Source organism: Littorina saxatilis, linkage group LG15, assembly GCF_037325665.1.
Source record: "Littorina saxatilis isolate snail1 linkage group LG15, US_GU_Lsax_2.0, whole genome shotgun sequence".
Lineage (NCBI taxonomy): Eukaryota > Metazoa > Mollusca > Gastropoda > Littorinimorpha > Littorinidae > Littorina > Littorina saxatilis.
The window spans coordinates 44,782,126-44,796,774 of NC_090259.1; the positions used below are offsets into that span (position 1 = coordinate 44,782,126).

At 39.8% G+C, this 14,649-nt stretch overlaps 1 protein-coding gene and 1 long non-coding RNA gene across 2 annotated transcripts in view; one reads left to right on the plus strand and one right to left on the minus strand.

Moving 5' to 3' along the window:
- The window catches only part of LOC138949447 (uncharacterized), a 213,832-nt gene that overhangs the window by 176,819 nt on the left and 22,364 nt on the right, over window positions 1–14,649 (plus strand). The gene's annotated exons all lie outside the window — the stretch shown is intronic.
- On the minus strand, window positions 3,037–14,568 carry LOC138949443 (uncharacterized). The gene is made up of 8 exons (XM_070321273.1): window positions 14,148–14,568; window positions 13,316–13,851; window positions 12,783–12,894; window positions 12,195–12,541; window positions 11,561–11,734; window positions 9,156–9,295; window positions 6,064–6,985; window positions 3,037–4,126 (listed from the first exon to the last, which is right to left on the minus strand). The coding sequence occupies exons 1-7, from the start codon at window positions 14,335–14,337 to the stop codon at window positions 6,901–6,903; spliced, it is 1,584 nt and encodes a 527-aa protein (XP_070177374.1). The 5' UTR covers window positions 14,338–14,568; the 3' UTR covers window positions 3,037–4,126; window positions 6,064–6,900.

A 14,649-nucleotide genomic window follows, 5' to 3' on the forward strand; every position in this document is an offset into this window, starting at 1 on the left:
ACGAGAAAAACGATTTCATTATGCGGGCAGCCACGGGGGATGTATGTATTTTTCAAATGGTTGTAAAATAAGTCTTGTATTTATCACCGTACCCAGGCCCTGTTCTTTTTTTTGTCACACCTAAAACCGTTATTTCTTGTGAGCGACGCAGCATTATGATCTCTTTTCATTTCTTTCCAGAAAAGCTGCGGTGGACACCTCCAATGAGAACAGCCCTTGAGGAGGTCCTTGGTGACCTTTCTCTTATGAGAAAGGTGCCGGGCAAAGGCGCATTGGATGCTTTACTGGAAAAACAACAAGGAGTTCTTTCAAATGTGCGAAGGGTGGATGTGTATAATTATTTATACAAAAATATTTAGAAGAGAAAAGCATAAGTTACAACCCTTCGCAGGTTTGAAAGAACTACATTTTTGCTTTTTCAGTTCAGCATCCATTTTCGCTTGCGCGCTTTGTATTTTGACATTCAAAGAAGTGTATTGAAAACTTAGTAAATTGTATTAGTTTACTTTGATGTGTTTTACTTAAAGTCTGCAAAAAAAGGATTACAGCTTTTGTCATCAAACATTGAAAGAAGCATTAGTTTTAAATGTGTTGATAAACTTAATAAACGGTGCCCCGGACATGTGCGATGGCTGTGTGGACACCACTCATTTTTCTGAAACTACGCTAAGTTTGTTGGACTCCCAAGTACAAAACAGTGGTATCAGTGGAAAAGGGGCGGGGATGTAGCTCAGTCGGTAGCGCGCTGGATTTGTATCTAGTTAGCCGCGCTGTCAGCGTGAGTTCGTCCCCACGTTCGGCGAGAGATTTATTTCTCAGAGTCAACTTTGTGTGCAGACTCTCCTCGGTGTCCGAACACCCCCGTGTGTACACGCAAGCACAAGACCAAGTGCACACGAAAAAGATCCTGTAATCCATGTCAGAGTTCGGTGGGTTATAGAAACACGAAAATACCCAGCATGCTTCCTCCGAAAACGGCGTATGGCTGGCTAAATGGCGGGGTAAAAAACGGTCATACACGTAAAATTCCACTCGTGCAAAAAACACGAGTGTACGTGGGAGTTTCAGCCCACGAACGAAGAAGTGGAAAAAAGGTTGAAAGGAAAAATTCCTAGACTACATCTCTTCACAAATGCATCGCAAAGCTGATCCATTATTTTGACACATGAAAAGTAAACATTGAAAGAACGATGTGTTTTAGATTTATTGTCGCTTTTCAGAAAAGTTGTCCTTCGAATATTGGAATGTGTCCATTGATTATGACTACACCACTGGCAAGAACATGTAATTCATTGTGTTTTGTGTCTCTTATGAGAAGTCATATTTTATTTGTTGTTGTTGTTTTCTACAAGTGAAGCAAGATTTAAAGTACCACATTTCCATTTGTTTTGACAATAAATGACTTGAAATCTATGAGTATGGTCGTTATGTGAAATGCTTGTCTCTGTCTGTGTTCTCTCTCTCTGTGCATGAGTCTCTCTCTCTCTCTCTCTCTCTCTCTCTCTCTCTCTCTCTCTCTCTTTTCATCATCTCGAAAACCTAATCCGGTCAAAGATTATCACAGATGTTTGGATATGCTGCAAAACTGATAACCATGCAAACTGATATTTTGTGGCCGCTAAGAGTTGCTGGAGAATGACATGGACAGAAATTTGCAGTAAGGTTTAAACCACTGGGTGAAAACGATAACGTATCTCATTTGAATCAGAGCACTGATGAACAAGAGGCGAAGCCTTCAAGGCTCACGCACAGTACAGGAGCTTGTATCAAATCGCCGGTCGATCATTATTTAGGCTACAGTCCACTACTACGACATACTACTACTATATACTACAAGGAATATATTATTTCCCTTCCTTATCTAAAAAGCAGATTGAGCTTACATGCAGTTGTGTCTGGACAATGGAACCTACCCCCCCCCCCCCCCCCCTAACAACAACAAAATTAATTCGCAAACACAAGTTTTTGTGTTAAATTAAAATTTACAACACACGAAAAACAGAACAACTAAATCGAAACATGGTTTGCATGTCATTAGACAGAACAATCAAATCAGCATCCAAAACTGTTAGTTTTGTTCACATATCTTGTCCACCAAGGACGCTATGGCATGCTAAATGGTGTCTTTGTCAATCTTCTTAGAACGATGCTTCGGCGGATTATGACATTATTCAGAAATGCTGCAGAAGACCCGGGGTTTTTTTGGCAGCATTTCGGTTTTTCTGCAGAATAACTCAATAAAGTCATAATCCGCTAAGGATACGCCTCTGTTGTAGGTTCCACTGTGTAGACACTACGTACGCAATGTAAACCCAATCTGTTTTCTGAATAAGCCCGCCGGGTATGGGAATGAATGGCTTTCTCAGTCATATCCACAGGAGCTTGTATCAAATCGCCGGTCGATCATTATTTACAGTCCACTACTACGACATACTACTACTATATACTATCGTTCTAAGAAGATTGACAAAGACACCATTTAGCATGCCATAGCGTCCTTGGTGGACAAGATATGTGAACAAAACTAACAGTTTTGGATGCTGATTTGATTGTTCTGTCTAATGACATGCAAACCATGTTTCGATTTAGTTGTTCTGTTTTTCGTGTGTTGTAAATTTTAATTTAACACAAAAACTTGTGTTTGCGAATTAATTTTGTTGTTGTTAGGGGGGGGGGGGGGGGGGGTAGGTTCCATTGTCCAGACACAACTGCATGTAAGCTCAATCTGCTTTTTAGATAAGGAAGGGAAATAATTAGCCTTTTCATTCTTCTTCATTCATGGGCTGCAACTCCCATGTTCACTCATGGTTTTTTTTAACGTGTATGATCGGTTTTACCCCACCATTTAGGCAGCCATGATCTTGTCGGTGCTCACCTGGTCTTGTGATAATATGTCGAGAGAGAGAGAGAGAGAGAGAGAGAGAGAGAGAGAGAGAGAGAGAGAGAGAGAGAGAGAGAGACGCACCCATACTCTGGCATTCATATACATTATATATATATATATATATATATCGTGAGAGAGACACTTTTGACACTTTGAGGGTTTATTGTCATCAGCTTTAACCCTTACACTGGTGCAATTCTGTAACACATGTTACATAGCCAGTGGTGAATTAACAGAGAGAAAAATAAGAAAAAACTGTCATATTGGTTTTTGCATTCATGGGAGGTAATCGGAACCGACCAAACAGACTGAGCCAGTAGCGCGACATATGTCGTGACAACCAGGTGACAGTATACGTAAAGTAGCGCGACATATGTCGCGACAACCAGCCTAAGGGTTAAAATCCCTTTAGACAAAGGGAGTTACAGTATGCAATATGTACAAAGATATACCGACAATCACACTTAACCAAACCACTATTGCACAAGCACTTTAATAGTCACAGTCTCCCTTTCTCTATCACACACTAACACACATCCTCACGTACCCACACCAACTTTTCCTCTCTCACTCAGATAATTATCGTAGAACAATACAGTTGCAATGCTAAACATTCTAAGAGAATCTACATCACTTTAAAGCAACAAAAAAAGAAAGAAAAAATGGACATGGACATTATTAAATATTTCCTTACTTTTTTAATTAAATACTTCAGATTTCATCCATTCTTTCTTTCCTCATATTCAGTACCGATGCAATGAAAGCTGCAAGTGATCTCACTATCCTCATATCGCTGAATGAGAGCAGGCCAAACACATTTTTCCTATCAGGCTGAACAGATGTACATCTTCTGGTATTTCCGCACACAATGGACATAAACACAAACTTAGAAAGATAATGAGATCCAGCTAGTCAGTTCATATCCTTACAGCAATGTGAGGGTACTTGCATAATGAAGACCAAAACATAAATGTTTGTATATGTATAGGCAAATAAAGAGGAAATTGTATCTTGTATTGTTGTATAAAGAGGAAATTGGTATAATATAGGCAAAACATATCAGTAACAAACTTCTGAGGGCTACTGCATGCATCTACCTATCATGAAGCCTGACAATGACATAACAAACATTGTGAACTTTCAAGCAAAAAAAGAAGAATAAAAGCCAACATAACATAAGCCAGATATCAAATAGTGAGTTAAATGCAGGAACCAGTCAAATATCAAGTTGACTGCTTAACACTTTCGCGACGGGAGGTGACTATATTAGTAATAGCGCTGCAACGCCCACGGACGGGAAGTGACTATTTTAGTATTAGACATACAAGGAACACGACTCGTGATTGCTTCCCGGTTTTTGAAGATTGCAATAAATTGAGTTGTTTCCCTTGATACACGTGGTTTTCTCTTCCGGCTTGATCAAATTAGTGCAGATTTGCGTGGTGTTTTCGAACAAAAACAAGTCGCGTAAGGCGAAAATACAATATTTAGTCAAGTAGCTGTCGAACTCACAGAATGAAACTGAACGCAACGCAACGCAGCAAGACCGTATACTCGTAGCATCGTCACTCCACCGTCCGTGGCAAAGGCAGTGCCCGTGGAATTGACAAGAAGAGCGGGGTATTCGTTGCGCTGAGAAGGATAGCACGCTTTTCTGTACCTCTCTTCGTTTTAACTTTCTGAGCGTGTTTTTAATCCAAACATATCATATCTATATGTTTTTGGAATCAGGAACCAACAAGGAATAAGATGAAAGTGTTTTTAAATTGATTTCGAAAAAAAAATTTGATAATAATTTTTATATATTTAATTTTCAGAGCTTGTTTTTAATCCGAATATAACATATTTATATGTTTTTGGAATCAGCAAATGATGGAGAATAAGATAAACGTAAATTTGGATCGTTTTATAAATTTTTATTTTTTTTTACAATTTTCAGATTTTTAATGACCAAAGTCATTAATTAATTTTTAAGCCACCAAGCTGAAATGCAATACCGAAGTCCGGGCTTCGTCGAAGATTACTTGACCAAAATTTCAACCAATTTGGTTGAAAAATGAGGGCGTGACAGTGCCGCCTCAACTTTCACGAAAAGCCGGATATGACGTCATCAAAGACATTTATCAAAAAAAGGAAAAAAACGTTCGGGGATTTCATACCCAGGAACTCTCATGTCAAATTTCATAAAGATCGGTCCAGTAGTTTAGTCTGAATCGCTCTACACACACACACACACACACACACACACAGACACACAGACACACGCACATACACCACGACCCTCGTTTCGATTCCCCCTCGATGTTAAAATATTTAGTCAAAACTTGACTAAATATAATGAATCGAAGGCGAGCCTTGTCACGGGAGGAGATTCTCCGGATGTTGGATCTTGAGGATCCTGTAGATCATGATACATCGTGTCGTTTTAGCCTCAAGAAAGCGATAATAGCAGTGATATTGAGGAAGAAACAGTCCCGTTGTTGCTAGTACGAGTCGGCAACTACACGTGGTAGGGGGTGATACTGCTAGACGAACATGTATCTCGGAATCGTGCAGGAGCTATGGGGGCGTGGCAGCACTGATAACAATGGATGGCTGGAGCCTTCAAATCCTTTTGGAATTGTTCATAGGTGTACAGTTGATACTTTGTTGTGAAAATGTGACTTATATTCAATATGGATTACCTAGACATCATTTGGTGAGTGTTACAGTTTTGTTTCATTTGAGTCAGGATGCTGTGAGTGAATGCGTGATTTGCTTGTTTTTTTCTTTGTACTGTCTCCTTATTTCTGTGTACAATGTTAACAATATTTCAGCTAATTCATAGGTTTTACACCTTGTTTGGTTATAACATTATTTATAATACTTTCTGTTAAAGAATAACTTTTAAAAAAAGCAGTGGAAAATAAAACACACACAAAAAAACGTTAAAAAACACAAATTATCCCCCTTTCACCCCCCTTTGCTAAAACAAATCGTGTGACAAACTTATAAATAGCACGACTGAACTGGGCATCCATTTTTGAATTAGTACACAAAATTTGGTGGTGATTGGACTTAATTCAAGCTTGCTAGACAGATTTCTTTACAGTTACTGATTTTTGGGAAGTTTCTTGGTGGCAAGCTTGGGCAGGCAGGACGTTAACGCCGTGGCAGTGCTAGTCACAATAGTGTTAAACAGACAGAGAAATAAGTCACATAAATCACAAGGGCAATTTGTCAGCCAGCAAAATACCACCAAATGTAACAATATTTTCAGAAGACCTTATTCCATACAGACTGTAGTGTGACAATTACAAACCATTTTTTACAGAGGGCGATTGAAGGAAGAGAAAATGGTTACGTACACTTGTACAGCTAACACTGTGCTTGGTTAGTGGGGCAGTTCTTGCATTCTGACTGTCATGACAAAACTTCACTGCACAATGATTATATGGTGTTCAAAGGACAGTACTCACAAATGGTGAGAACCCAAAAGATATCTTTGGAAAAAATACTGTGCCATCTGGCCTTAATCTGTTTCCAGAAACTCATCATCATCAGAGAAATCTGAAACATCTGAAGGGTCATCTTCAGCTGCATCTTCAAATTCTGGAATCATTGATGGCGTCAGTGCTTCCATTTGAACAAAGCCAGAGAGGACACTGGACACACTGAACTCCATGTTAGTTTTGTTTATGATTTCTTCATGCTTGAATAGATCCTCACATGACTGAACCTGTCTCTCAACAAGGAGCTTTGTATAAAGATACAAGTATCTTGATGCAGCATTGTACCGTGGTCCCTTCGTAAGGTCTACACTCTCAATCTTGCTCTGAAGCGCTTTGTTAACACTGACAAGAAAATCAAGAAATGTGTCCACATCGTCAATGACCATTTTCTCTTGTTCAATCGCTCTCTGTAATTCTGCATAGGCAGAGGCAGCTTCAATCTGCCTGCTGCTAAGAGGACATGATGCAGTATACAAAGATGAGGAAGGGTTCATCAGCTCCTTCTGGGTTGTTGAAACGTCCACTTCACAGAGGTCCAGGAGCACGCTCTGAAATTTGAGTGAGTTGGCTTGCTGTCTCTTCTCTAGACGAGTAGCTATCTTCTGTCCATCTGAAAAAAATATTAAGTTATGTTAACCCAAGACTGAACACGATTTAAATAGGAATACAGTGTGGAGTGGCGCAGTGGTTAGAGCGCTTGCCTCTCACGCTGGAGACCGTGGTTCGTCCCCCACTCGGGGACAAATACAAAAACCCGATTTTTCCGAGCGCTCTCCAGTCCACCCAGCTGGAAATGGGTACCTGACCCTATTCAGGGCCGGGGAAGGCATAGGCAGGGAGGGAGAGGAGATGGGCACCGCCCTCATAAAGCTGGCCCCCAGAAAAGTTGAGATCTCTAACATCTCTCTCCCCTACGACCAGATGGTTATGGGAATACCTTTACCTTTACCTTTTACAGTGTTTTTCCCAGACACAGAGGACATTAGGCCAGATGTACCTGGCTTCTAAATAAATATTGGTCAAAGTGGGTGTAAGAAGACATCCTATCCTATGTTTCTCAAAGCTATGGGCCATTCAATCAACCTGTAGAGGTATTCACGAGGATTGACAAATTCAAAGTGGCTTTAGCGGCCATCACCTTTTTAGGTAAAGGGCTCTAAATTCAGATTTTAACTGCTAATCACGTCACCAATTTTAAACGTTTCAAGCTATCAGGGTTGTTGCCTTGCTTCTTGCTCTGTAAGCATGCGCACATAAACCTGTATGAAAGGAAATGACAGCCACTCTACACTTGCTTACTAGCAGAGAGATGCAGGGCCAGCAAGCCTATTGCATAAGACCGCATGCGGACATAGCAATCCAAACATCAATAGAATACTGGTGGCATCTCATTTCTAGCAATTTTAGCGGCGAGAGGGGCTAACTTTAGTTTATAGCCGTCAAATGACTTTGGCGGGTTGAAACAAGGTTTCATAAATAGTGTTTAGTGCAACTTACAGCTGAAACAGCGCCACCATGCAGTCAAGTGGCGCTAATCAGCTCACACAAATACGGACACTGGGGTCAGAACAACACTGGCAATCATTATTGTATTTGGCATGTGCTATCACTACTACTTCTTCTTCTTCTGCGTTCGTGGGCTGAAACTCCCATGTACACTCGTGTTTTTTGCACGAGTAGAATTCTACGTGTATGACCGTTTTTTACCCCGCCATTTAGGCAGCCATACGCCGTTTTCGGAGGAAGCATGCTGGGTATTTTCGTGTTTCTATAACCCACCGAACTCTGACATGGATTACAGGATCTTTTTCGTGCGCACTTGGTCTTGTGCTTGCGTGTACACACGGGGGTGTTCGGACACCGAGGAGAGTCTGCACACAAAGTTGACTCTGAGAAATAAATCTCTCGCCGAACGTGGGGACGAACTCACGCTGACAGCGGCCAACTGGATACAAATCCAGCGCGCTACCGACTGAGCTACATCCCCGCCCGCTATCACTAATCCACATACTTTTCCACCACATGTGACTTCTCTTTGGATCTCCACACACAACATACCTGCATACTTCTTCAAGTTCATGCGCAGATGCTGACGCTCAACTTTTACAGTGAGGACAATTTAGGGGTGCAAGGACAGCGTTCTGGACAGTGTAGTGACCTTCTAAAAATAGTAATGGAATGGGAATATCCGCGCGCCACACGAAGGAAGGGAGGTAAACGCTGACAACACTGGAGAAGATAAGGAAGAGTTAGTGGAAATGGATCCACAATAAATCCAAAATCGGTTCGGCGCTGCTCTCTGAGAGCACGTGTTGAAATATCTCATCGACCAGGTTGTGTTTTGGGTCTACCTGAATATGCCCACCAAATTTGAAGCAGATCCATCGAGAACTTTGGCCGCACATGAGGAACAAAACACGGACACACACACAGACAGACACAAGTCATATATAGATGACCAAATCTCAAAATTCAACTCGCCAGTCAGTTTAGTAACTTCAAGAAAGACACTAGCCCGTAAGAAATGTCGCCGGCCCAGTACATACCATAGTTGCTGCATCTGCAGTGTTTAAATGGCTTTGAATCTTGATTATATAACCACCAAGTGTTGCATTTGACCTGAATGTTCACTGGTTCAATGGTTGCCAAACAGTTTTTATTTGCCTCTGGTGACCCGGGCTGATATAGCTATCCCTGGCATAAAAACACAAATCTGTGCTTGTCAGATAAATATATTTTATATATAATTAAAACAGACAAAGCTTTGAAACAATAAATACCTTTCTCCAGCATGCAGCGTGTTCAGGAAGGGACCAGGGAACCCATGCTGGCATACTGAACCAAACACTCCAAATATGTCCAGCCTCTCAGTTTTGTTTTTTGCTCTGAGCACGTCACCAGCTTGAAAGCTTGAGCAGTCCTGGAATCATAACATAAAAAGGAATCATTAGCTTCAAAAGAACACAGCAGGTGGCGCTCCTCAATAACAAAGTAAAACACACACACAAAATCACGAAAAGGTTTGGGAATATCGCAAATACATGTACTGAACTACAAAACCCACCCCTGTCCTTTCTCACCTCTGGCCTTCGTGATCGGTGTAGAACTTCTAGCGATTCGTTTTAGACAGAGTGTAGAGCTAAAAGGGCTAAACGTAGCAGACAACATATTAAAAGTATTGTTATATGCTGATGACATCACCATGTTTCTAAGAGACGAAGAAGACATTAACTGTGTTTTAGAAATACTGGAGCAATTTACTTTAATATCATGTCTTAAGTTAAACATGCACAAGTCCGAAATGATGTTGATTGGTTCCAAAAGAAATGAAAACATGGATGATTTTGGCTTTAAACGTGTAAACCAGATAAAAATCTTAGGAATTTACTTCTCAAACGCTAAAAGCGCACCCGAAATTGAGATGAACTGGCAAGAAAAAATCGCTAAAGTTAAAAGAATAATTCTAAACTGGGAAAAACGAAATCTAGGTATTCTCGGAAAAATCTGCGTAATTAAGAGGGTTTTTTTTATCACAGTTTGTGTATGTGTTACAGTCCATCTGCTTGCCAGATAAGGTGCTGAAAGAAATCAACACTCTACTGTATAGGTTTTTGTGGAGGAAACGGGACTGTAATAAGAAAGCATTTGAAAAGGTGAAAAGGGTAGTCAACAGTAACACAGACCAGGGCGGGGTAAATATGATAGATATCAAGGTGATGCAAGACTCATTCCTGTGTCAATGGTTTATTAAACTGTCGAGTAAGGATGTGAATGGCACGTGGACATGGATACCAAGAGGAACTTTTCAATCTTTTGGAAGGAACTTAGCTTGTTTTAGTACTACTATAGGAACAAAAAAATTCAAAGGCTTTCATCAGATTAAGTCTGTTTTTTGGCAGCGTGTTGCCTCGACATGGCTAGATTATAGTAAAACTCCATGGCATGGATCGTTAAAAATAACGTGTCTTTGGAATAATAGTGGTATAGTCTACCAGAATCAGGCTATTTATTATCAGAAATGGGCTCAGAAAGGGTTTACATATGTGAATGATGTGTTGCACAACAATGCTATTATGCCATTTGAAATGGTAAATGAAATTTTAGGGCCCTCGCCAAATCTCTATCTGGAATACTTGGTCGTTAGAGCCGCTGTCTCCAGATACTTGAGAAACAACCCAGAGTTTGTGACATCTGATATTAACGAACAACACTATTTAACCTTTAACGGTACGAACCATATGACTGCAAACCTGATTAGGCAATTTATTGTAAAGACGAAGTATTCCACTCCCTGTTCTGTTTTATTTTGGAAAAATACATTTAATTTTGACGTCAATGAAACATGCTGGTCTATAGCAAAAAACGCAACAAAAGAATCAAGACTACGAGAATTGCACTGGAAAATTCACAACATCTATCCCACAAACATTCTTCTACAAAAAATGGGACTGTCTGACAGTGAATATTGTCCATACTGCACACACGAAAGAGACTACATCGAAAATTTTTTCTATGATTGTAGTAAAGTTAAGCCTTTATGGAAACACGTCGAAAACACTATACTAGATAAAACTGGTGTACGTGTTAAACTTAACGCAAAATCTGTACTACTTGGGGTTGTTTGTGTTGAAAATGCAGGCAACGTATGTCTAGATATCATTAACCATTTAGTTCTTATTGCTAAAATGTGCATTAGCAAATTTAGATACGGTACTCCCGTAAATTTAACACTCATGTTTGAAAATGAAATGAAACTTCGTGTTTCATAATAATAAAAAAAAATAAATAAAAAAGGAAAAAAACAAAAAAATTAAAATAAAAAAATCTGTGGTGGTTTACATGCTTATTTACACAGGTTGGAAGATTTTTTTTACTTCTGTAGACTTTGTATCTTCTTGTTGTGGCGATAAACCTCCATCTCCACATTGAAGCTGAATCTTGGTTTTTGAGCAGAGATGTTATTACTGAACTCTTCTCATCCTTTGTCTTTTGGGTTTTTCCATTATTGATGAAAAATGTCACTCCTGCTTATAATTATTATATATTGTACACATGGTCATGCATGATATTATTAGAGAATAAAAAAATAAAAAAAAAAAACTACAAAACCCACCCCCACTCACAAATTGTGACAAAAGCCCCAAAACAACACATTAAAAGACAATATGCTAATGCATGTACTAACCGAGGAAGAGGTTTTCGAAACTGAATGGCTTTCAACAAAATCGTAAACATCCTTGTCATCAGAAAACTTCTGGTTTCCATGTCTTGTATTCTCCAGGCCGGCACCTTTCCCACTAGTTTTCTTGTGCACTAGACTGAAGTTGGCATCCATGCTCATTACAGAGTCTCCGGGCTTCTGCAAACAGGTTGAAACAAAGATCAGCTATTTGCTTTTTTTCACAGCTGCCATATCGTGTCAGAGATAGAGGAACTTAGGAAGCTTGAATGGACAATAAACAAGCTGTGTAATTTGAACTTTTAAATGGTTTGAAGGGCAGTTGTCCGACAGACAAACATGCATTTATTAAAAGATCTATAACAACACAAAAGCTGCATTTCAATTTACACATAACAAGCAGAACAAGAAGAAAACCCAGCAAATAAATTAACTATGATAGCAACAACCGCCATAAAGTTAATTTGATGTGAGATTTCTATAACAGTCAATAAACTGTGTCTGTTGTATTATACCATTGATATTGCTTCTGTTATGCTACAACAATCTCATCTCATGTGAGATTTAGTGTTCTATACTCAACAGTTCTACAAGTAAAACGGAACAAATTCCTATAGAAAGCAAAAAAACTATGCATTACCTGCATGCATATAGGACATCCCTTAGCTTCAGGTGCTGAGATGGATTCCAATAATGCATGGTGATGATGTCTGTATTCAGTCAGAGCATCACTGACCAAGCTGCGATACAGACCGGGCCTCCGCTGTTGGCTTGCTAGCACAAAGTGCTGCTGCCCCTCTAAAGCTGCACAGAATTTGTGCACAGATATCTGACCCTCAACTTGCACACTCCTGCACAGTTCCATCAGCTGACAAGTGAAGGCAGATTCTGGTCGTTTGGGAGAGGAAGGCCAGAGTCCGTAGCGTAGCAATGTCAGGCTTTCAGATTCACAGCCACAGTACTCTGCCATGACTGACATATGACGCCCTAAACAAACAACATTTATTGATCAGTCTTAACATACAGTCACGTCTCAGATTTAGTTTCTTAACACAATTCATCTTTAGGTACAACTATGAACCATTTTTGCATCACCATTTATTGAATACTGAATAGCGATATCAAAGAAATTTAAAATTGATAATTATGTAGCATTCACCATGGTAAGAACTCCAAAATCAATCAAGATTCTAAAAAAAAGCTCAACGACACAAAGAAACACAATTACCAAGAGTGTCAAACACCACCAGACGTCGTGTGTAGGCTGACGTGGCACATTGATGACTGTCAGCTCTCCGCAGAATGACTTGCCTTTGTTTGGGCACAAACATGCCTGGGTTCTGCACAGAATGTAAATTGACAAATATTCTGATGTTTTATATTATATATGACGCACTAGTAAACTGAACCCTGGGAGTCTATCCAGAAGCACAAATGAGCACAAGAGCTCACAAAAAGGGAATGGTTGCACAATTACGAATACATATTAGTTTCAGCAAAGCAATATTACACTGGGCATTACATCATAGCAATTTCTGTAAAACCCTAGCCTGCTACGTTAAAGGTGCAACTATTGGCAGCTCTTAGAAAGAGTGAGAGAGAGAAGCTTTTGACAAAAACAAGAGACATCTGTCTACTTCATTATCTCTCCCATTAGCATTGCTTTCTTGAAAGATAAATGTTCTGGATAAATACCATGTAAAAAAAGTTAAACAGTACCTCGTCCTAATTTATAAATGACAATTCAATATAAAATGTTACCTCAACCCAGATGTGTGACTGGTGCCAGAGCACAACCCTGTGGATTCTGTCATCGCACTCATGGCAATACAACCCATGGGGCCCACAGTCTCTGCACCGTACAAGCTCTGTTGCCTGATCCGTACCACAGAAACTGCAAATCTTTGCTGCCAGTCCAAATTCCTCCACATGAACCTCAACAGCTTTCAGTCGAAAATCTGCCCATGATTCAGCTTCGATCCTCCTTCTTTTGGCATGTGATGTTTCGCCATCCAAATTGCCTTCAGCGCTAGTTGAACTTGTAGTTGTTGAAGGGCCTGCAGTAGGTATGTTTTTTGGTGGAACATCCAATTTGACTTCAGCAAATGAATGATTTGAATCCTCAGCATCTTGTGTTGCTGAGGTTGCACTGACACAGTCTTTTTTCCACGAAAGAGGGTCTAGTCTCATAGTTCTTTTGTTCTTGCGTTTTGTCTGATAGTTGAATGATATAACTGTCACTTTCGGTCCTTGAAATTTTTTGCGCCCCATCTTTACAGCCCAAAAGCTGCATTGATCTGAAACACACAACATGATAAATGAGCCTTCATGATCGACAGTCAAAGCATATATATAGATACATTCATAAATAAATAAACATTCCATATTCATCACAACAACTTTTGAGGAGATTGTTTTTAAATATTTGCCTAGGCCCTATAGATATATTTTTTCTTCATTTATCCATGGCCTGTTTGGTTTTGGTCAGGCATGATACATTGCCATTGGCTGTTCGTGTGAACTAGTTCTGACAAGGGAACATTTACACCTTCAAACAATAGTGATCACAGAAAACAAAGTCAAGATCGCTCACCTCTGAAATCTGTTCTCTGTTCTCTCACAAGAGGAACAAAAATAATATTTTCTCCCGCGAAGACAGCGTTTAAACCGGAAATGCGGTTGTCTCGTTTTGAAACCGAAAGTTGACGTCTTATTTTTATTTCTTTGAACGCGGTGCAAAATATGATTGTTTGTTTAATTTTTATATTCACATGTTCATACATACATCTAGTACATTTAAAATCATAAGACAGGCCATAAGGCAATAATAAACGTCGAATCGAAGTTCGGTCACTCTAACTGGGTCTGACTAAGTATCGCCCGACCATGGCCGTCACTAACTCCCTTATTTTTCATTTCTATGACTGAAAAGTTGGTACAAAGTGAGACAATTACTGTTGTGAAGATACTAGATATTTAAAAAATATTACGTGTTCATGCTTTAGTTTGAGGTCGGGCGCGGGGGTCTAAAAACAAGTCGCCCGTCGCTAGCGGCTCAGTCTTCGATATGACTGAAAATACATCAAAACTCCCTT